The 21,426-nt window shown below is 40.9% G+C and overlaps 2 protein-coding genes across 4 annotated transcripts; one reads left to right on the top strand and one right to left on the bottom strand.

The window, feature by feature from the left end:
* Window positions 1-677: 677 nt before the first annotated feature.
* On the bottom strand, window positions 678-8,790 carry LOC131891502 (neuronal calcium sensor 2-like). 2 transcript variants are annotated; one of them, XM_059241104.1, is made up of 5 exons: window positions 8,470-8,790; window positions 2,921-3,297; window positions 2,113-2,261; window positions 1,992-2,041; window positions 678-878 (listed from the first exon to the last, which is right to left on the bottom strand). In XM_059241104.1, the coding sequence occupies exons 2-5, from the start codon at window positions 3,087-3,089 to the stop codon at window positions 698-700; spliced, it is 549 nt and encodes a 182-aa protein (XP_059097087.1). In that variant the 5' UTR covers window positions 3,090-3,297; window positions 8,470-8,790; the 3' UTR covers window positions 678-697. The 2 variants fall into 2 exon arrangements, with proteins under 2 accessions (XP_059097087.1, XP_059097086.1); XM_059241103.1 differs by lacking the exon at window positions 8,470-8,790 and adding an exon at window positions 5,693-5,848.
* A 2,057-nt stretch (window positions 8,791-10,847) lies between these two features.
* Window positions 10,848-17,774, top strand: LOC131891496 (polycystin-2-like protein 1). 2 transcript variants are annotated; one of them, XM_059241094.1, is made up of 16 exons: window positions 10,848-11,144; window positions 11,377-11,620; window positions 11,694-11,797; window positions 12,087-12,406; window positions 12,478-12,702; window positions 14,268-14,496; window positions 14,573-14,803; window positions 14,875-14,964; window positions 15,031-15,183; window positions 15,244-15,383; window positions 15,444-15,579; window positions 15,652-15,793; window positions 16,475-16,577; window positions 16,642-16,802; window positions 17,372-17,485; window positions 17,553-17,774. In XM_059241094.1, the coding sequence occupies exons 1-15, from the start codon at window positions 10,917-10,919 to the stop codon at window positions 17,401-17,403; spliced, it is 2,538 nt and encodes an 845-aa protein (XP_059097077.1). In that variant the 5' UTR covers window positions 10,848-10,916; the 3' UTR covers window positions 17,404-17,485; window positions 17,553-17,774. The 2 variants fall into 2 exon arrangements, with proteins under 2 accessions (XP_059097077.1, XP_059097076.1); XM_059241093.1 differs by lacking the exon at window positions 17,372-17,485.
* The last annotated feature ends 3,652 nt before the right edge of the window (window positions 17,775-21,426 follow it).

Here is a 21,426-nt window from a genome sequence, read left to right as displayed (position 1 = left end):
GGAACATTTTGTATTGGTAGCTTTGTTTATCTCGCAAATCTACAAATATCTTTGGATCAAGAAGGTGGTTTGTATTCAAAACATAAAACAAAGTTCGCACAACCCAGATATATGTAGAGCCGTTTAAGGGCACAAGGACACAAGGAGGGAATAGGGTTCATAGGTTTGTTCAAATTGGCTACTACTAGTAAAATAACCTTATGTTATATTCTTGCTTATATCGACATATTTGCTTTAGCATAATATATGTACCATGCAAAGGGCTCAATTAAAAAAATTGAATGAAAATATGTGCGTATGCGTGCCTCACCCTAATTATCTATTTGTAGTAACTGAAAAGTTGCTCAAGTTTCTCAGTATATTGAGGTTCAGTGAATAGAATTAAAGAAAATCTTAAACCTAAACAACTAACTTTATCTTCAAATGGATTCCTAAAAGAAAAAAAATTGCCAGAAAACCAGAATAGCTTGATTAGAAACATGTAAAATGTGGAGCAATTGACTGCGCGAAAACTTTTCAGGGTTTCTTTTCTTTTTTTTTGAATTTGGCAATAAAATCAAGGTCAGGCACGCAATCCTCAAAATATTTTCCCTATTCATTATTCAGAATGAATCTGATTTTGCCAATCTACGAATGAAGTGCAATAGTAAAAAAAAACAATCGTGACACCCGCGCAACACATTTTAATATAATTCATTTATTCATCACCCTCAAGTTCAAACATTTCAGCAATACTTTTTCCAGATTTATAGAATTCCTCCTCGGTGATTTGACCGTCTGTGTTCAAGTCACAGAGGCCGAAGCATTGCTTCACTTTGGCCTCGATCTCGGCCTCGTTCATGGGCTTGCCTTCCAATTGGTACTGAGAACGGGTTATGCTGAAAAAAAGGTAGTCAAACCATCATTAGACATTCATTCTGAAACACACTCGTCCTCAAACAATAATAAGTGCGTCAAAATCATGAGGATCTTGTTACATCACCATATTGAAAAAAATCTTTATTACGAGATTGTATTTCGGTGCCGTTTCCTTCAGGGTTCTTATTATCAATGTTATTGAAAATTGATGTTGAACAAAGGTAGAGCTCTAGATTGAGAAATGACCACCTAACGGGTTTTCTTTTTCGCCTTGCCTAAACCTTGAACGTGATGGGATTTGACATTGTGTTACCTGATTCATAGAGTATTGAATTATCCGGAGTGGAAAGCCTTGAAATTTTTAACCAGGGCTGGTGAAGGCGTGATAAAAATGTCAAACCGTTGCTATAATCTAACCAAATTCAACTGGCATTCATCCTTGCCTAAGAAAGCAGATTTCAGTTCGATTTAGCTGAAACATATCAATTGACTAGACATCTTCAACATACCTTCCCTCACCCGTCGTGGTATCAAAATGTTGGAATTTCCACTCCAGATGATTAAGTACTCTATGATTGATTTTAGACATTCAGTTGAAATTTCAGCGGGCTACGAGCTAGTAAATGACTCATTTGATTGCGTTGGTTGCACCAAAAACAATACAAGAGTAGAATGGGAATGAAGGTTTCTCGAACTGAATTAGTTTAATGGAATTCAGTTATGGCTACCAATTTCAGCAAAAAGGAGAATGTTGGAAGAGTATTGAAGCACCCCCCAATCAAGTATGCTTCATTTTGTTCCTTAACCTTATTTTGCAGATAATAGGAGCTCTAGACCCTTTGCCCATTAAGTTTCAACAACTACATTCTAGTTCAAAACCCTCTTTGGATGTAATGGACTGGAGCTTTCCAGTAGCTAATCGTTCCTAAATCTACGAATATTGTTCGAGATGGAATTGAATTTTTGGTTGGAAAATGGCAAAACCTCATTTAAAATATTTCGAGGCTCTTGCTTTGAATCCGGCAAGCGGATCGTTGGAAATCATCCAATCTCGAGGCCAAAGCTACAATGCATGCACAAAACCTCACAGGACCTCAAATGCTTGAATCGTAAAAGCAAAAGTGCGAACTTACATTTTCATATTTTCCGGACTGATTGTTTTGGTACCATCAACGTCGTACATCTGAAAAGAGCCATAAATGAGGTCTGCTCCCACATTTGAGAACCACATTCCTTGCGTGTTTCCATGCTTACCTCAAAAACCATTCTGAGTTTCTCCTTCTCATCTCCGGCTGTTGACAAATTGTGGAAGCCAATCATGACCTCTCTGAAATTGACCATGTCGTCCTTGTCCGTGTCCAGGACCCGGAACATGTGTTTGGCGTACTCAGTGACATTTCCACCTGGAAAGGGTTTGAATGGATTGGAGATTAGAGGCACATGCTGACTTGTTAGAAAGATTCACAGATTGGTTGAGGTGTATCTCTTTGTTAGTTACCTCACAGGAAAAATCGTCGGAAAGAGTGGATTGATGCTCGTGGGAACCAATATCCCATCAGCATGCGGCTTTGATAAGGTCTTCCTTTCTACCCTTTTTACTACGCTCAAGGCCATTACTAGTGATGTCAGGATAATGCAAAAAAGCATAATTTGCCAAAAAACGGCAAATAAATCTTGTAATTTGCGATCGCAGTTAGAGCTTGATGGTCTTTTCCAAAACTTGTCAAAAAATAATTAACCATCAGTTTTTTCGAGGTACATGTCCCGGAAATCAGTTGTGAAAATATTGAATCCGCTCTTAAAGTGAGCAAACAAACGATTTATCTTCCATTGCCTTGGAACAATTTCATATATGATGCATCACAATGCAAACCAATTGAAACATCTATAAAAAGTCATCGTTTGTAGAAAATATTTTTCATGGAACTTATCACCGTTAAAAAATCTCCTATCTTGATCAAATAAGTCTCGCAACTTTGATCAAAACTCCTCTGTGGCACACATATACCCCTCTTAACCTTTTAGTAGTTCAATTCTTCCATGCCTGTATATCATTCCTTACCTTTGTTCGTGTTCATTGTGGCCACCAATTTGGTGAACTTGTCCAACTTGACCTTTGATCCACCTGCTTCTTTCTTAAAGGCCTTGTAAGAATCCTGAAGCTCCTTTTTGCTCATACCAGTGATCTCGGCCACGCCGGACAACTCCTTTTTGGAAGGACCACACCCCATTTTAAACGTTCCAATGTCAAGTCCTCCAATGATGCGAAGAGTGATTCCAAGTCTTTTGCGTCACCAAAACCTGTTCAACCCGCGAACCCTTGTGCCTGAACAAGGATATGGAGAACAAGAAGGCAACAATTCACAAGTACCGTATGTAATTGATACACGAGGTGTTTATCCCGCTTCCCGTCAAGGTTGATCTTAGCAAACGGGGGCCCTGTAAAAAAAATTGTTCGAATTGAGAGCAAAGAACGAGAAACAGCGGCCTTGATCTCGTCTGGCCTTCACCTTAAAAAAAAACCGAACACAACAAAGCCACCCTTCTTCTCGGTTCAGACCCAAAGGTGAAGCTCAGGCCCAGTCAGTAGGCACTACCTACAGTACGCACTAGTATGAAAGCCTGCAACTCATGACACTTGGCAAATGGCCAATTATGCCCGAAAAATTCTGCAATGACTTCATCACGAGTTGATTCATCCTAGAGAAGAGGTGCTCTCAGACTTCTTTAATTACGGTAGAGCCAATTTTTCGCACCATAAGTCAAATTCTGCAGACCAACGCTTTGTACTTCCAACGTTTTATGGCTCATTTTGAGACGAGCCATATTCAGAAGGATTTTGAGGCCTCAAATAGATAATATTCGACCACAGACTTCTTTGCAAACCGAGCTGAACAAAAAGGTAAAAGGTACGTCAGCTTGTCTGGTCAGCTGACATTGACCCTAATTGATTGATGAGGTTGCCCTTTTCGTTTGTGCGGCCACGGTTTTGGGGGTATATTGTGATTAAGTCAACGGAAATTGAGCAGAGTTAATCCAATGATACGGGCAAACTTGATGATTTCCTCTAGATCAAAGATGTTCTGTTCCAACTCAAGATGAAGTGCCAACAGTTCACAATCAAATCGAGAGATATTCCTGCATGGGATTATTTATCAATCATAAAGTGCATATGTTGTAGTATGTGCAAGATTGTTAAACCTTCAACATAAATTTATTTGCCTGTTGTTTCCTAGTCATCAGTTGGACATGAATAATGGTGATTAACCAATCAAGGAATCGAATTGAGAATAATTGCTACCTGATGAGGGAACCGGTCACTCTTCCCAGTCTACATTTTTTGATGAACAAAATGAAGCCCTCCAGATTTTATTGTTTCTGAAACACTTTGGTCTTTGTGTTTCAAACTTGGATGCAACTTTATTAGAAGAAAATATTGTGTTTGCAATCAGAGTCATCGAAATGACAACAATCCCATAACAAAAAGAAGCAACTTTAAGCAGGAGGTTGATATTTCTAATATAATACATTTTCATTGGCCAGCGGATTGGGAGTATGGAAATTTGCAGTTCCTAAGTAAATAAAACGAGAACACCGCGTTTAATACAGAACTTGACCACCACTATTAAAGCCTCAAGAATGCAGCAGTAGACACACGCTTGATAATCCGCCTCACAAGTTCTCATCAAAAATGTCAACTTTTTAAACAATTCATATCAACTTGGTTTAGTTAAAGATCAAGTCGTAATGTTTGCATTTTTTTAAACTGCAACCCATGTTTTGGGGGTAGATTGATCTAATCGCTGATGTTTATTAATGTATCCATTCACTGAGGCATGATTTTAAGCGACCTTGCACCCGACTTCTGCCGACTTCATTCGAAAAAGAAAAATAGTATCTTGTGGAAGTTTTATCTCCTTAAATCTTATGATCTTTGAAAGCTGAATTCTGTCTGGCAATTTTTTTGCCACCTGATTGCGTTAATCAACTTTGGGAAACATGAAATTGCGGGCAAGGAAAAAATTGAGATGTTGAATGGAAAGTGAGCTCTGAATTTTGATTTCAAATTCTTTTAAGTATCAACGTCATTCGAGTCCTAGCTAAAGGTGTCTCATTATAGTTGTTCCTTTTTAATGGAGTCATGCGGACATCATTTCAGTGTCAATCGCTAGCCACAAGACATTTAAAAGCACGTTTTTAGGGAAAGTGACATTCATTTTTCCAATAAGCCTTACCCAAACTATCCATAGATACCTATGAAACACAACTAACTATGAAAAAAGCAGGATTGATTTCAAAACTCAAAATTTGCCTGAGCTCTTGCAATATACTCTTGGAATAAAGGGGCCATTTAAAGGCCGGCGTAAAATGCATTTCATTTCTTGGATAACTTATCATCTTTGTGAGCCAAAATTGAGTGTGCTAAAAGGTCTCGCCTTAAAAGCAAGTTTAATTTGCCCAGTCATTTTGGAACATCTATTAATACCGCCCTTCCTTTTAAAGCTGGCTGACAAAACCTACACCTACTGTTGAAGAGGGCCCTCCAATGAGCAACAATTATTGCTTCAGGTTCCAACTTCTAATTCCGGGATAGGAGTTAAATGCATCCTTCTGAGATTGCCAGAAGATTCTATTCTTGAACTAGTGGGCCCATCCCTTTCAACTCAAATTTTATGGCTTTTGGCACAGCTTGAGGCGAAAAATAGCAGCAGCTTTGGCAGCTGCGAAGATCTTCTCATGAGAGCTTAAAACCCGCCAGAATCGCACAAAATTCCAGACATTGCCAATTGTTGTCATGGCTCAAGAGGATTACAGTTCCAACGTGGGTTCTTACCTTATTTGCAAATTGTTCCAAACTGAGTAGAGTTTCGGGCAAGAGCAATATTTTTTTTCAATTCCAGGTTGCTCTGCTGGCTCTTGAACATGTGTGAGTGAAACAGTGAGTAAGTGTATTCACCAAGTGAGCAAGCAAGTCAATGTGTGAGTGTGTGAGTGTGTGAGCGGCTCTGGATTCGCCTAAGCAGTCCACCAGGAAGGCTCTCATTCACTTGCTTGCTTGCTCGCTCGCTCGCTTGCTTGCCTCCTTGCTTCCTAGTTAGTCTACTATAGTCTGTATTGTGGTCTATGTAGGACGGAACAGGTTTAGGTTGGACTGCATTGGTGGTTTACTACACTAGGCCAGGCGAGGCCTTAAAAACATTGCTCACAGATCGAATGTCTGGACTCCGATGGAGATGGGATTTGAACCGCGCAACCTCAGGTTCCTGGGTTTCGATTAGGTCCAAGAATGGGGTTTGGTGGTACATTTGGCTCTTGGGATTGGAAATGAGCTTATTTTAGACCATTCAAGAAGATATGTGGGGACCTCAGGGTCAATAATCTGGGATATAAATGGGGTTAATCAAGCTCAAAAGCCGTTTAAACCCTTATTTCTAAACTCAATTGAGAAAATTAGAGACAGAAAACCCATGGGCAATGAGCTAAAAAGGCCACCTATGGCTTCAAATTGAGATGTGTATTGTGTTTTGGCCCAACCAAAAACAATGGTTCTTTTTCTCATTTCTTGACCAAAAGAAGCTCTTGGTTTGAGTTTTTTTTTTTTTATCAATTTCTTATCATTTGTAAGGAATGACGGAAGATTGAAAAAAAGCACTTGTTTTGAGAACCAGGTTCAAGTCTTGCTTTTTATTCACACTGTAATTTGTGGGCATAAATAGCAATCACGGCGAAATATAGGAACAAAAATTTTGATTCACATTCATTAAACAAACTATTGAATGAATCGCAAAGGACCCTATTTACAATAAACGCTCAGTTTTCAATCACCCATTTTGCGAATAATGTCTTTGGAACATCAGTCCAATATTGCATAAAGCCTGATGAATGCCGCAAATTCCATATCATAATCCATGGCGAGTGTTTTATATACAATATTTTGTTCGTCCTAGATTTGGTCCAATAGAAGTGACAACAACCCATGATTAGGTCATCTAGACTTATGAAAAATCTATGTCCTCGAGAGTTAGTCATCCAAGAGTTTTGGGATGCATCTTCTATTCTTAGACGACCAAGAGGCCTGCAATCACAGAGGCCTCATCACTGCATGACTCCCCCATACTAAATCGAGAGAGATCTCCCACCGATCTGATTAAAGGCCTCTTCTCAAGTTATTTGCGACGACATTGAACGTTCTCGAAGTGTTTTCATCGAAACTAGAAGAAGGAGAGGCTCTAACCGCATCAACATTGAGTCAGCCCACTTGCGGTCTCTCTCTTTATATTGCATGCCTTTTGCCTTTAGAAGATAGCACCGATCGGATCAGTGGGGTAATTCCCTACAACTACATTTTTTTCCTTAAGGGACATTAGTTGGCAAACATTCTAAATATTTGAGCAATCGTTTAGCGTCGTTGTGCCAAGTCGTCAAATGCAGGTAGATACACACACCAAGAATGCCCAGATTGTTATGCTCCTCTTTGAAAGAACTGTATGGAAGCTCTGCTGCCAAAGAGTTTTTTGCGTGCATGTTACAGGGATGTACGAACCTATATATACGAGTATATACGCGCATTGGTCAAATTGACTTGTGTTTTCGTTTGAACTTGAACCTTTGAGCCTGGCATTGGCCGGGAAGGTAAATACGAATCAAACAAGTTGTAGTAGATGTATTGCAAACCGATAATTCAATTGCTTGGAAATTTGGAAGCAGACTATTGTAAAGTGAGGAAGTTGATGATTGATTGCTTATTAAATGAACAAATATATCCAGAACTATGTATATTTCGACATTCAAAATGCATATTGATCTGTCAAGCAATTCTGGATCAAGAGCGTGGTTAGATGCTAAGAGTACATTAACGTGCCGATATATCAACTCTCATATTTATAACCCATTATAAGGGCCCTTAAATTCACCCTCATACAGTCCGAACGAGACGGGGAGGAGGCACGGTAGAATGCTAAATAAACTATGTTAGTGGAAGGCCACCAGCATAACGTTTTGTCCGGACAGTATGTGTCCTGGGTCGCTAATTATACATAATATTAGCTAAAAACAACTCAACGCTTTACAATTCAATAAAAAGGAATCCACCCAATTGGCCCAATGTTTGGTAGAGACTAACTCACAAAGCGCCCTCTGAAGTGCAGAACGTAAACCACGTTTCATGTAGCGTAGGAAGCGAGTTATAAGACCATGTTATGAAAAAACGCCATAACAACACTAAAAAAACAGGCAATATCGCCTTTAGAGACAATTTGTAAATAAGTGCTAGAAACTTCACCAACTGGACCATAAGTCATCAGTTAAGGTCAGTCGATAACTTCCATTGGAAGCAAACATCTTCATTTGCAAATGCACTTCTTGAACTTGTTCCCAATGTCCTATTAACGAGATCGCGGTGGATACAGATCGTTAGCTTACAAACTTTATTCATCAATTACCAGTTGTAAAAACATGATAGCTCTTCTTCGCTCCATGACAAAAATGCTAAGAATGTTGTTTCCTGGGTTGAAACAACGCTTTCATTTTGTACTCCCATGTCCATTATAGAAGAATGTTTTCCAGGCCGTCCCAAATTAGTTTCCAAGTACGTGTAGAACAAAAACTCACCGAAAAAGATCTACTTATTAGCGTGACTTGCTCCTCTATGTACTTGACAGCGAAGAGTGACCACGCCTTGTTCCAAACGGGAGTGATTGTTTTGGATTTCAGCGGTTCCTTCCACACTGGCCATGGATCAAATGTGGATCAATCCACGTCCTTGAGCACTTTGATTATTTGTTCTGGCGAGTCGTTCGTCGCCACACTTCCTCAATCCACTCTGAAAATAGCTCATTTCAGAGAGACATGCTTTTGGGGCGGTGGCTGTGCCTTCTTCACCCTCCTACACTCGCTCACTCAATGACGAGTAGGGGAGTGAGTGAGCAGCTTTCCTGCTGTTTCCTTTTGTTATGTATACTAGTTATGGGCACTCGCGATTGCTAGTCTATCCTGTCTGTTCCAAGCACAAAAACGAATTTCAAATACGCCTTGGTCCCCTCTTCTCAGGCAGTATGAGCTTAGGGAACATTGCGTGGATTCCCTGGGTGGAACAGGTCTAGTAGAAGGGCTGAGGAACAGGAACTGGGAGGAGGACGAGGAGAAGGACGAGGAGAAGCAGGAGCGGCCTCGATCGTGCTGGCGGCGTCCCTTGGAGAACTCTCGAAATTGCACTGGATTCCAATTCCAGTCCAACTCATGTTTTGCAAAGCGGATGGACCACTCACTTTGACAGGGCCAGGTCTCGGCTTCCCCAGGTTGTTGGTAAGTACCTCAATACAAATATTCATCCAACATCATTGCTAAATTTTAGAAAATCTCAAACATTTTTGTACACGCATTGTAACTTTTCCCTGTTCTTTGGACAGGTTTTTAAGGCTTTTAAAGCATAGTCCTAAGCTTTACGTAAATTACAGATTGGATGCCAAATGTAATGGGCAAACAAGAGTGAGGTAAGACTAACCATTGGCAATGAAATCGATCGAAAATATCCCTACATTAGAACACCCATTGAAGCCCATGGGAGACCGAGTGAGAGAGGTGCCATCTGACGGTGTATCACACCAACACCTAGTTCCTCAACTCCCCACTTGCCTAAGATGTCCCTCCCCCCATTCTCGGGTTACTTTTAGGAGAAGTTGGTGGCCTTGGTCTCGCTTCTTCTCTCGGCACAGTAATCTGGGGTTCTTCGCCCCCCCAACTTGTTTATGGTCGAATGTCCAACAGACTTTCCTAGTGGAACCAAAGTGAAGGAAGGAAAGGCTGACAGGCGAGGAAAATATGATGATTCTGCGCAACAAAGAAGGCCACAGATGTCTAACTGGCAATTGAGGCCTTTTTCGTCGTCGTTGGAAGGAGAGAGAGAGACATGGGAAAATGCACGCTTGACAGTCTTCGACCAGTTTTCCGTGTTTGAACGGCTGCCGAAATAGGTCACCTGGATTGGGTCCAATAAAGGCCATCGAGCTAGGTCGAAGATCCAAAACTTCCAATCTATAAGCTTTGCCGTTCAGAGCCAAGGAAAAGTTTGTTCAAAGTTCATTCCACTTTTTATTGCACCGCCAACATTCGACACGCCAAAGCTCGATCCGAATGGAAACGAAGATTTTTGTATACAATACAAGCTTGTCAGTCAAATTAAAGAAATGAAGCCGATTGTATAAATGATTTTCGAATCTTGACGTTTTGAATGACCACTTTTCATTGTCTTTGTCCATTAGTAGGACACGATTGCAGGGAATGGAAGCTCTTTGTGACAGTTTCAGAAGAAGCAGATTAATTTGCGCAAAGGTCGGCACTATTCAAACTCTCGCCTAAACCTGATCCCTTCTAGTTTTTTTTGCAAAGTGGAACAGATTGTAAAAGATGTTTCCAAACTCAATTCTCACTTTAGTTTTCCAAATCTGTGACGCTGATAGTTGAATGTTACGCATCGCAGATTGAATGAAAACAAATGTTCATTTCTTTCTCTATCTCCATCGCTCGCCCATTAAAGATACTAAATCATTTTCATCAACTTGTGGAAGTCCAGTTTAACACATTTATGACGGTACTTTACGTTCCAAAAGTTCTTCAGTAAGTGAAGCCTGAAGGCCAATGAACATGGATAGAAACCGGAACATGTGAGGAAACGAGAACGGCCCCAGTAGCTTTGACAGTCCATGATCACCCTATTTCTGGAACGACCTTACCATGGACCGGAAGGTAGAAATGCTAGAGGAAATGAAGATCATGACGGGCGAGGAAGCTCCAACAAGCGTGCACGTAAATGATATGATCCACCCTGATCATCCTCTAATCCCGAAATCCCCATCTTAAACAGTAGAAAACAACGCCGTAAAGTCTACGAGGCAGAATATTGTGGCTTTCTTTGAAAAGTCTTGGTGATGAGCTCTTTGCTTTGGCAACCTTCTTTTGGCCTTTCTTGGTTGCTATCGAGACCTTATTATTCTGATGGCCTTAGTCTCTTGAAGAGCATTCCCAGATCCGGAACTCTTTCCCAAGGCTAAAAGAGAGCCATGGAAGACGAATCTCAATCAAGACCGGAGAGTGCCAAATCCAGGTCCCAATCTAGGGTTGGGAGTGCCCAATCCAGGGTTTCCAGCGCCCAATCCAGGGTTGCCAGCGCGAAATCCAGGGTTTCCAGCGCGAAATCCGAAGGAGCAGGAAGTCGGGCAGCTAGTGCAAAATCCAGAGCCTCGATTGCTGGTTCTATTCTGGCCAGTCGACCTGCTAGCGCTAAATCGGTACGAGTAGATCTCGGTACAAAGTAAATACAAAAAAAGTCTGAAATGCAAGATTTTCACCAATGTTTCATTTTTTTGGGAAACAATCAAAAAAATCAATTGAGGACAATGGCAAACAAGTACTGCAAAAAAATGAACAAAATAACAAGAGCAAGCCAAATATCTGAAGGACCTTTAGAAGAAAAGGTTCGAGGTCAAAAAGCAAATGAATCGGAATCTGGTATTATTATAGGCCGCACTTTCGAGGCAAGGTAGTGCCCGATCTCACAAATCTGTGGCATGGAGTACCGTGGATGATGAGCAGAACCTCTTGGAGGATGAGCCCTCCAAGAAGCAAGGGGCCCTCACCCAGATCATCTCGGGCATGTGGGCCTCTCGGGAGATGTTGGTGGACAACCACGATCCGCAACTGTACGTCAAGATCACTCTCCGAGAGTTGATCACCTACTCTATCTTCATGGTGGTGATCTGCTATGGTACAGTACCATCCAGTGCCAGTTATGTAAACGATAAATGCACTCTTAAGGTTAATGAGCGAGTCTTATTTAGGCACGTTTGTCCAATACTCTCCGACTTATTACACCTACACGTCCATGATGAAAAGTCTCTTTACCAAACAATTGGACGTGACAAATATGCAATTGTTTTGGAGGGTAAGTATTTTATTATGGGGGATCATTCAAGTTTTCATTTTTTTACTTAAGATGAGGTCCTTTGAAGAGAGGAGTATTTTACTTGTGTTGGTAAAGCTATGAAAAACATTTTTTTTATGTATGACTTAAACCTAGATTCAGTGCTATATCAAAGTAAAGGGGAATTTGGCCATATTTGACAGATGCTAATCCATCTGAAAACATTCTACTCATTTTTCGGACATCCTTAATCCCAACTTTTACACTTGATAATGCAATTAGCGAGCAATGAACAAAAAAACACTTGCAGTTTTTGGAAGAGGATTTGGTGGACGGTATCTATTGGGAGACTTGGTACAACAAAGGCCAACGCAATACCCAGATCCGTTGCCCCACGGGCGAGCCAGCCAAGCAGCCTTGTGTGGTCCCACCCGCTGACCGGAATATTATGTACGAGAACCGAGTTCTTGGACTACCTAGATTGCGACAATTGAAGGTGACCAATGATTCGTGTAACATCCAGGAGGACTTTCAAAAGGCCATCAAGGTCTGCTATGCGCCCTATTCATCCTCTTCTGAGGATAGCAGGCCTTTCTTTCCGGATTTTCGAAACTTCTCAGATGAATCAGCGTGAGTTGATGCTCGTAAAAAATATTGTTTCTTTCATCTGGGCTGGGTTTGAGAACGTGCCAACCTCCTAGATGGGTGTACCACACGGAGGAAGCCTTGGAAGGAACGCCTCATTGGGGCCAACTGACCACCTATTCTGGAGCAGGCTATTACCAGAATCTCCACTACTTGAAGAACGACTCCACTAACATTATCAGGGAGCTCAAAGAGGGCCTTTGGATCACTCAAGGAACTCGATTTGTCACCATTGACTTCACTGTTTATAATGTAAACATCAATCTCTTCTGTGTGGCCAAGTAAGTATATTGTATCTATTATTAAGTAACAATAAACTAATAAATCAAATTTTCCATTGATTGTATTTGAAGGCAGAGTAATATTTTGCTTGCAGATTTGATTGATATTTTGAAATTTTATTCTTAGGTGTATTGAATCACGGTTTCAACCTGATTGTTATCAATTACAACATGACTTAAAAATGACATTAGCATTTGATTCGTATCAATCTTCCAATGATCACGTGCCGTCACTTTTTTGCCCGGTAGGCTTGGTTTTACATTCCTATTTTTTGTTTGTTTTTTCCAAATTTCCTTAACGATACTGGGATTGGAATTTCCAGTAGTATGACGAAAAAAAAACCATCTATTTCAATTAGCATCATCATATCATATTTGATCCATCAACAAAATAGAGTTGTTGGATCCGGAGCAAATGAATGTTGTTTCATTGGATCAGAAATGTGCACAATGAAATTTAGATGAAACAAGGACAGGGCAAAAATCTTTATTTTGCCTCCATAACTGAAATCAGTGTTATTCGAGTACTTAACTAATTACATTTCTAAAACAATTGATAAGGCTCTTAAATTGGTTATTAAAACTGTTACCAACAACAATATACCTAATACACACATACGTAATCTATGTGTTTGATAGCATACTAAGAATGAGTTTTTGGCGCTGTGGCATTCACATGTAATGTCACCCTAACCTTGCCATCATTTTCATCCAATGTGTCATAGGTAGGGGCGGTCAAAATTAAAAAAAAACCAGCAGAGCCTGTAGAGGCAGTAACGTTGGAACAAATAGGTCTAAAATTGCAAAAAAGGTGCAAAAAGGCCGAAAATGTAGCAAAAGGTGAAAAAAAAACACTTTAAAAAATGACATATTCAAATCTACTTTTCAAAGTACTACGAATTTGAAAGGCGCCTTCTTTAAAACCGAGTTTTGCCTCCATTTTGGACCATTTTTCTTTTAAAGAGTTCAAGGAATCCTTCCCCTAGCTTATTCTTTCTTATTTTCCAGCAGTAGATCTACACTATTGACCTTACTGAAAAAAAAATTGAAATTTTCATTTGTCAAAAAATAAAGCTAATAAGGCGGGAGTAAATGTAAGGAAAACACCTATGGTGCGTTTTTTAGGGCTGCTTAACTATCTGAGCGCCCTGCTTTGCTTGTTTTAATGGACTTGAAACTGTCTCTTCTCATTTCCGTTTCCACTTGTTTCTCACATGGTATGCTTCTCATGACAATAATGGGGCGAAGTACTTTTGGCGTGCAGAATTTAATAATTGATGTCAATTGCTCAAAGTTTAGCTCTTCATATCTTTATTTTGGCAGCGGCCTTTGATTTCAAACTTTGAAACCAATTCTAACGCCAAGAAAGTTCTGATTTCAACCAAAACAGCAAATTTGCAAAAGAGTGCGAAACAAAAGTGAAAAGGTGCAAATAGAGGAGAAAAGTGCAAGTGTGTAAAACGAAGTCGTCTTTAGTGACAAAAATTCCTTTCACACAATTTTTGCCGGTCCCCACTCATAAGAATAAACTTGAAAGAACGAAGTTTTCTTGCTTCCACATCTAGGCTGACCTTCGAGTTCCCCGCTACTGGAGGCGTGATCCCAGAACAGGATTTCACGGCGGTGAAGCTCTTGAAATACACCGAGAGCTCTGATTATGTCCTAATGGCCTGTGAGATCATCTTTGTTATCTTTATTGTGTACTACATCATCGAAGAGAGCTTGGAGATCAAGCGAAAGAAGTTTCGATATTTCTTCAACTTTTGGAACATCCTGGATCTGATCGTCATTGGGGTAAAAGGGAGCGAGTCAATTAATTAGACAATCTAATAATCCAATTCCAATCTGTTATTGTGGTGCCTATTTTCAGATCTCGGGTGCCCAAATCTTCTACAATATCTACCTCATCTTCAGCGTGGATGGCGTCCTGGAGCAACTTCTGAAGAAGCCTTTCAAGTTTGCGGATTTCTCGTTCTTGGCCTCAAATGCTCGGACTCTCACGGTTCTCTCCGCTTTGAATGTGTTTGTGGCTTGGATCAAGGTCTTTAAATATCTGTCCTTCAATAAGACCATGACCCAACTCTCGGGAACACTTGGAGCCGTAAGTTTTGAATGCATTTTGTCCCTTACTTGTGAATCTTCCGCAATAACAAATCTCCTTTTTTTGATTAGGCGGCTAAAGATCTGTCTGGGTTTTCTGTGATGTTCTTCATCATCTTCTCGGCCTTTGTTCAATTGGGATACTTGCTCTTTGGAACACAGGTAAGGAATTCGCCCTTCTTTAAGAGAGATCAAAGAACATGCGTTTCAGTTACTCATCATTGACAGGTTCGAGATTTCCGAAGCTTCATCGATTCGGTTTTCACGTTATTCAGAATGATCCTCGGGGACTTCAATTTCCGTGATATTGAAAAGGCCAACGCCTTTTTAGGACCGGTCTACTTCTTGTCGTACATCTTTTTCGTCTTCTTTGTCCTCTTGGTGAGTATTATTCTCTTTCACCATCAAAAACAGTATTAAGAGAGATTAGGTTTTGATTAGAACATGTTCCTGGCCATCATCAACGATACCTATGGAGAGGTGAAGGCTGATCTGAAGACCAAGAAACCGGATTTCCAAATGAGCGACTTCTTCAAGACGGGTGTGAACAATGTCAAAGGCTATTTGGGAATTCACGACAGGTAGTAGAGAAGCCTTTGGACTTTGCATTTCAGATTAACCCTTTTTCTCTTTTCTTTTAGGGCTATTGATGTGGAGAATGCTATCAAGCTTGCCGCGGCCGATGATGGTTTCGTAACCTATGAAGGCCTCAGAGAGAACCTACGAAAGGCCAGGTTTTCGGATGTCGAGATTGATCTCTTCTTCCACCAATTCCAGGTCAGTTTGGTCACAATTAATAGTTTGGTGCTCACTTTGAAAGAACTTTGAAAGACATTTTTATCCTTCCAGAGTGACCCGATGCTGTCGCAAATCATCCTGGACGAGGAGGAGGTCCGAGCAAAGCAAGAAGAACGAGAGAAACGACGATTGAGTCGAATAAGTGGGATTTTTGACTCCGATGACGATGATTTGGGATTCGAATCCGACGAAGGTGAAACGATATTCAAAGTTCTGCTCTTTATTACATTTGGAGCTAACAAGTTGAAAGATTTGGAGGCTCAGGAATCAACAGCGCTTTGAATCAACCTTCAATGGCCTTCAAAATCATACTTCTTATTTTACCATACCACGGCATATTTGTCATTGGACTATTTTTATGAGTTTACCTGTATCTGATTTAGGGCGTGCATTCATATGAAGGATTTTTACTTTAAGCTCAAAGCAAAAGACTCAATTGACCGTATTACAAGAAAACTAGGCAATAATAAACACCTTGACCCCATGATTTCATGCTCATCCCACACATTTGTCTAAAACGGACGTACACAGAAGTTGATGCACAATTTGCGTCTTAAAGTCAAGAATGTAAGGTATACTTTTTTCTCCAAACTAATATTTCGCCATTCTGTATATGAACATCATTTTTTACTATTTGCAATTGAACTTGGAAAAAGAGCAAAACATGATAATGCTTGAGGCCCACGGAAAAAGCTTGCAAAAGTCTAGCTGCCCTGGGAGAAACGCCACTATTTTGAATTGAAAATCACTGTGGCCTCCACTCAAGTGATTGACTTTCCTAAACCTCGTTGGCATTTTTGATCACTTGCTTATCCTTTTAGGACTAGACATCTTGGCTTAATGTTATCATATTTCAACCAAACTTTGTTTGCAGAAATTCAAGCTCCAAGAAGTGGAAGAGAGGCTCGACGCGCTCGATCTGCTCGAATTCGTTCAAACCTTGAGGATCAATCCGTGCCAGATAATGAATTCTACCAGTAAGAAGTGCTCTTTGATAACTCAATAACGGTCCTTTGCAAGTCATTCATTTTTGTGTTCAAGGCTGGTTGGCCGAGTTGATCGCATGGAAAGCTCAATCGCTCCTCTAGCGAGCAAGATTGACATCGTGATGGCCAGATTTGGGGCATCCAATCCGGCGGAAAAGAAGCTGAAAAAAGCAGACATGGAGCGCATGTTTGATCAGATACTTCAAAGTGATAATGGTGAGTGATCCCGTTCCAGCTTTCGGTTTGACCTCGACTCACCTCAATTGCGTTTTATAACAAAATTGCACTCAGTTTACAAACCTCAGAGGGATCATTAGATAGATTACTGTCGTGTACAAAACACATTTTCATTTCATCTTTAAAGTAAGCCCATAACTAGTTAGTTAGTCGGGTCACTAACAATAATCTTTCACTTCGCCCCTTGCCATTAATTGAAACCGGTCTCCTTTTTTTGATCCCACAAACTGTTACTTCAGATGTAAACTTACTTATTATGGCAATATTACATAAAGCTTTGTAAGATTTTTTTCTGTTAGGGAAGACCTGAACATTTATCTTTCAAACCTTGAATTTTGGTACTACAATGAAGCGCTTCAAAGAAAAGTAACAGGCGCGCAACCTCAAACTTTTCGGAGGCCAAGTACCCAAAAACATGTTTAGGCCAGGGATTGTAACCTCCGGTTCTCTGACACGTGACATGACAATGTTTCATTTTGCACTTGGTTCCTGCAGAATGTGAGGTAGCATCTCGCAATTCATTCATTTGTCTTTCACTTTCTTTTCAGTGGTCGCTGCGGCTGCAAAGTACTTGGACTAACTTGTAGATTCTAGAGCGTGTTGAAATAACTCACTTAAGATTGCTAAACTCCTTTCTCACCTGATTTGTATCACAACTCACGGTAATTAGCGCGGCTACTTTTGAAAAGCTGACCAACCAGACCATGTGTTTACCATTGTGTTTTGCAGATGATGGCACTAAATGCAACCAAATGGAAGAGCTTGTCCACAATCTGGAGGCTAGTCGACCCTCCAGCCAAAGTCAACGACCAAGCTCGGCAATGCTCTTGGACCAATAAAGATTCTACCTACATGTGACACAGTTAGCGCGGGAAAAGAGCCTGCAAGACCATTGAAGAGCAAATGTTATTCAACAAGTTTGAGAATGAAATAATTCATAATGCAACAGCATGAAGCATCATCAATTTTGTACGACATATTCATTGATCTGCCACTTATGTACACATAAGGCAGAAAATGACAAAACGCGGCAGATCTGGCAGAAAATAGTCATGATTGGTGGAAAATAACCGACCCTAACTGAATACATTGTTAATAGGAGAGAAATTGATGGTTAGATTACTTTAGAAGTGGTATTTTCAATTGGCTAATCAAGTCACATGAAAGTGGAGCATTTATTGGCATTGCAGTGGATATCACGAGCAATAATAAGCAAAATATGGAATGGTCTACATGGAAGTCTGGAATCTTCGTGTCGAGTACAGCTGAGAGTTGAGAATGTGAATGAGAGGTTGAGGGGATGGTATTATAAATAGTTGTTTTTGTAGTACGTTTAACTATTGCAGATCGTTCTATAATGAGACTTTGATCCAGTTTCCTTCCAAAGTTATCATCAATTTAAGATATCTCCAAATACAAGAGAGAAAGGAAAGGAGTTCAAAAAGAGAAAGAAAAGAAGAGCATTGCATAATTTTGTCTGAAGGTACCTTGCCCTGGGTGATCATTTTCAAGGCTCAAATGAAATGAATGAAAGGCTCACATCATCAGTTTATATCATTCACTATTGCATTCGTATTTCCCGCGTTTACGTGTGTCGATGATCATAGAGGAAGCAAGGCATAGAGAATGCCATGCGAAAAAGCAGGGGGACCCGTTGTTAGAGCTAGTGCCTTGTACTATACATAGTCGGGTCAGCGCACCATTGCGGTTGAATTTTGAACCTTCAATTCCGTTCCAAAACTAGGAGTTTACATGGGTACCAGATCCAACCCTTATTATCTATCTTCTTGATATGTTCATGTAGGAAATTCCTTTTTCATCTATCAACTTTTTATCCCAATTTTAGGTTATTCCATGTATTCTTGCTCCTTTTGAGGAGACCTCCTTATTTCTCTTGCGAATAGGATTCCCAGCAATTCAAGACGAGAAAAGTATTCATTTATCATTTTTTTATATCTAAATAGCATTTGATACAGATTTTGAGGTAGCCATCCAATAATCGGTGCCAAATAGATCAAATATATTATACACTGATTCGTCTCCACATATACTTTCTACTTATTTGTTGGTGCAGAGCCGTCCGCAATTCTACTTACTGACGTTGGAAAAGGCCATCATATTTGTTCCGTCCACAATCGCGTACATCATCTTAATATCATATGGATAAGTGATGTACAGGATGAATGATTGCTCCCGGAACGGGTTTTATCAAAATGTTAAGAAAATGTATATTATGATCTTGGGAAAACCACAAAGTTGTTGGATTGCCCATCGTGTAGTCCGTTTGCCGGTCAGATGTCAACCAAATGTCACCCTAATGCTCGTAAAGACGTCGGGATCCATCATAAGTAGCTCCTCCAGCCCTTGATCATAGCTGTACAATCTCACAGGAACCGGTTGTATTAAAGAGCTTTGTGATTCAGTGTGAATCAATCTCTACATCGTTCCTATCACCAAGGAAGAGCTCCAGTACCCGAGGGGCTGGTCAGCCCAGCTACAACCATGGGTGAGGAATGTCGGCTACATGTTTGAAGGGAGGAGAAACAGGAAATCCTCGGTCATCAAAAACGATATTCTCGTGAGCATTTTGAGAAGGGGGAAGAGGATCTGGATAAGCAATCTCATCCTCAAGGATCGATGTTACCAAAATGTCGGCCCCCCCCTGACGGCAAATGACGACCAATCCTTCCGGAATGTCCCGTTGGGACGTAGTTCCGGCCCAATGTTTTGTGTGCAACAGTGGATAGAGGAAGCCGTCACCGTCCACCGATAGCCATGGGACAACCCGTTTTAGCCTCCATGAGCAAGAGGCGGAAACCAACGTGGCACGGGAAAGTCTTCAACAAGAACAGTCACATTTTTGCGCTCGAGGAGAGCAGAGTCGCATTTTCATTCTCCAGGAGAGAAGTCAGATTTTGAACCTCTCCAAGGAGGAAGCACCCGCCATTGCTAAGTGCTGGGACGTTGTCATTGTTGTGGTGCCAAGAAGTGGGAACTGTTTCGAAGGACAGAGATCGTCATCATATGGGAGTAGGAAACCCAGGAAGCCGTGCACAAGAGCAAGAGGACCTGGGAAGTGCCGAGTCTGAGTACAGCACTTCGTCACTTTGTTAGTGGACCTTCAATCCCGTCGAGTGGACGTCATCCGAGCATCTCCGTTGGACCATCTCACCAGACATCGAGCAGTAATTATTAACCCATTGATTTCATATGCGTATGTCCCCTTTTCCATTGGCCCAACAATTCCCCCACTTTTCTTACCAGAGCAAGACAGCTGATAGGCGGTGTGTTTGTGATGAATAAAGTAGATTGAACTGTACAGTTTGCCTTGAAGAGTAGCCTAGATTTCTCAGACGACCGAGATCGTGCTGGCATCGTAGGGAGTAGAGGTAGCAAGTGATTTGTATGCAACAACTGTATCTAAAGTTCATCACTCTTGTAGCAGAAATCAGTAGTTAGACTCTAGAGTAGAGGTCGACTTTGATAGACGCGTTTAGACTAGGATAGTGACCACATTTTGCAGGATAGTTAGCCTTGAAGATTGGCCCAGGTATGCCAGACAACCGAGATTGATCTGGGACCAATGGGGAGTAGAGGTAGCTAGCGATTTGTATCCTTAGTCATTTGATGATTGTTTGAGGCCCTGATAAAGGAAGCTCGAACTATTGCTCGTATGCCCTGATTAGGGTTATAACCGGAGGCCTTAAGATAGGTCTAAGAAATTTAAGCCCTTGTACTAGGTGCTCTCCATCTTTGAGAGCTATCAAGGTATTTTTACCTAGTGCTTGGGTCAGGAGTTCCATGTTTCCGTTCACCACGGGAATTCAATAAGTCAGGACCTTTCACCCCTGGCTGGTGGACGGAACAATATTTGTTACATGCACATCAGGGTTGGGAACCACATAATAATGAATGCAGCTCAAAAGAGAACACGGAACTTGGTAATTCACATCACAAACCCCCAAATAAATCTTTAGTAAAAGGGGGAGAAAGAAGCCATTTTCAAAAGGCAAGCCTACTCATACATCTCGCACTCCAGAGAAATATTGATGGCCATTCATACCAACACAGACTTCCCTACTGTTTGGCGACCTCAGTCCAACCAACTGGAGACACAAATGGACAGGAAATAAGCATTCTTGCTGGCCAAAAAAAACACGCCCATACAGTCACAAAACTACCCTTGACAAGTGAAGTCTCTCAACAAAAGAGCCGTTGGAAAAGTCACAATGTTACCCTTGACAAGGGAAGTCTCTCAGCAAAAGAGCCGTTGGAAAAGTCACAATGTTACCCTTGTTCCGTCCACAATCGAGTACATCATCCTAATTTGACATGGATAAAGGATGTACAAGATGAATGATTGTTCCCGGAACGGTTTTTATCAAGATGTGAAGATAATGTATGTTATTATCTTGGGAAAATCACAAAGTTGTTGGATTGCCCATCGTGTAGTCCGTTTGTCGATCAGATGTCGACCAAATGCCAGCCTAATGCTCGTAGTGACATCGTGATCCATCACAAGTAGCTCCTCCAGCCCTTGATCATGTACAATGCCACAGGAACCGGTTGTATCAAAGAGCTTTGTGATTCAGTGTGAATCAAT

This window comes from Tigriopus californicus, chromosome 12 (assembly GCF_007210705.1).
Source record: "Tigriopus californicus strain San Diego chromosome 12, Tcal_SD_v2.1, whole genome shotgun sequence".
NCBI lineage: Eukaryota > Metazoa > Arthropoda > Copepoda > Harpacticoida > Harpacticidae > Tigriopus > Tigriopus californicus.
Note: the sequence above shows the minus strand (reverse complement) of the source record. Positions and strands in the feature narration are given on the sequence as shown.

Bases quoted from the DNA above. Each gene is read 5' to 3' on its own strand.
- LOC131891496 (XM_059241093.1), top strand. From the start codon at position 10,917: ATGGAAGACGAATCTCAATCAAGACCGGAGAGTGCCAAATCCAGGTCC. The intron at 14,497-14,572 runs GTAAAAGGGAGC...GCCTATTTTCAG, and splicing joins TGGATCTGATCGTCATTGGG to ATCTCGGGTGCCCAAATCTT. The intron at 16,578-16,641 runs GTAAGAAGTGCT...TTTGTGTTCAAG, and splicing joins CCAGATAATGAATTCTACCA to GCTGGTTGGCCGAGTTGATC.
- LOC131891502 (XM_059241104.1), bottom strand. From the start codon at position 3,089: ATGGGGTGTGGTCCTTCCAAAAAGGAGTTGTCCGGCGTGGCCGAGATC. The intron at 2,262-2,920 runs GTAAGGAATGAT...AACCCTTTCCAG, and splicing joins CACAATGAACACGAACAAAG to GTGGAAATGTCACTGAGTAC. The intron at 879-1,991 runs GTAAGTTCGCAC...CCTTTTTTTCAG, and splicing joins AGTCCGGAAAATATGAAAAT to CATAACCCGTTCTCAGTACC.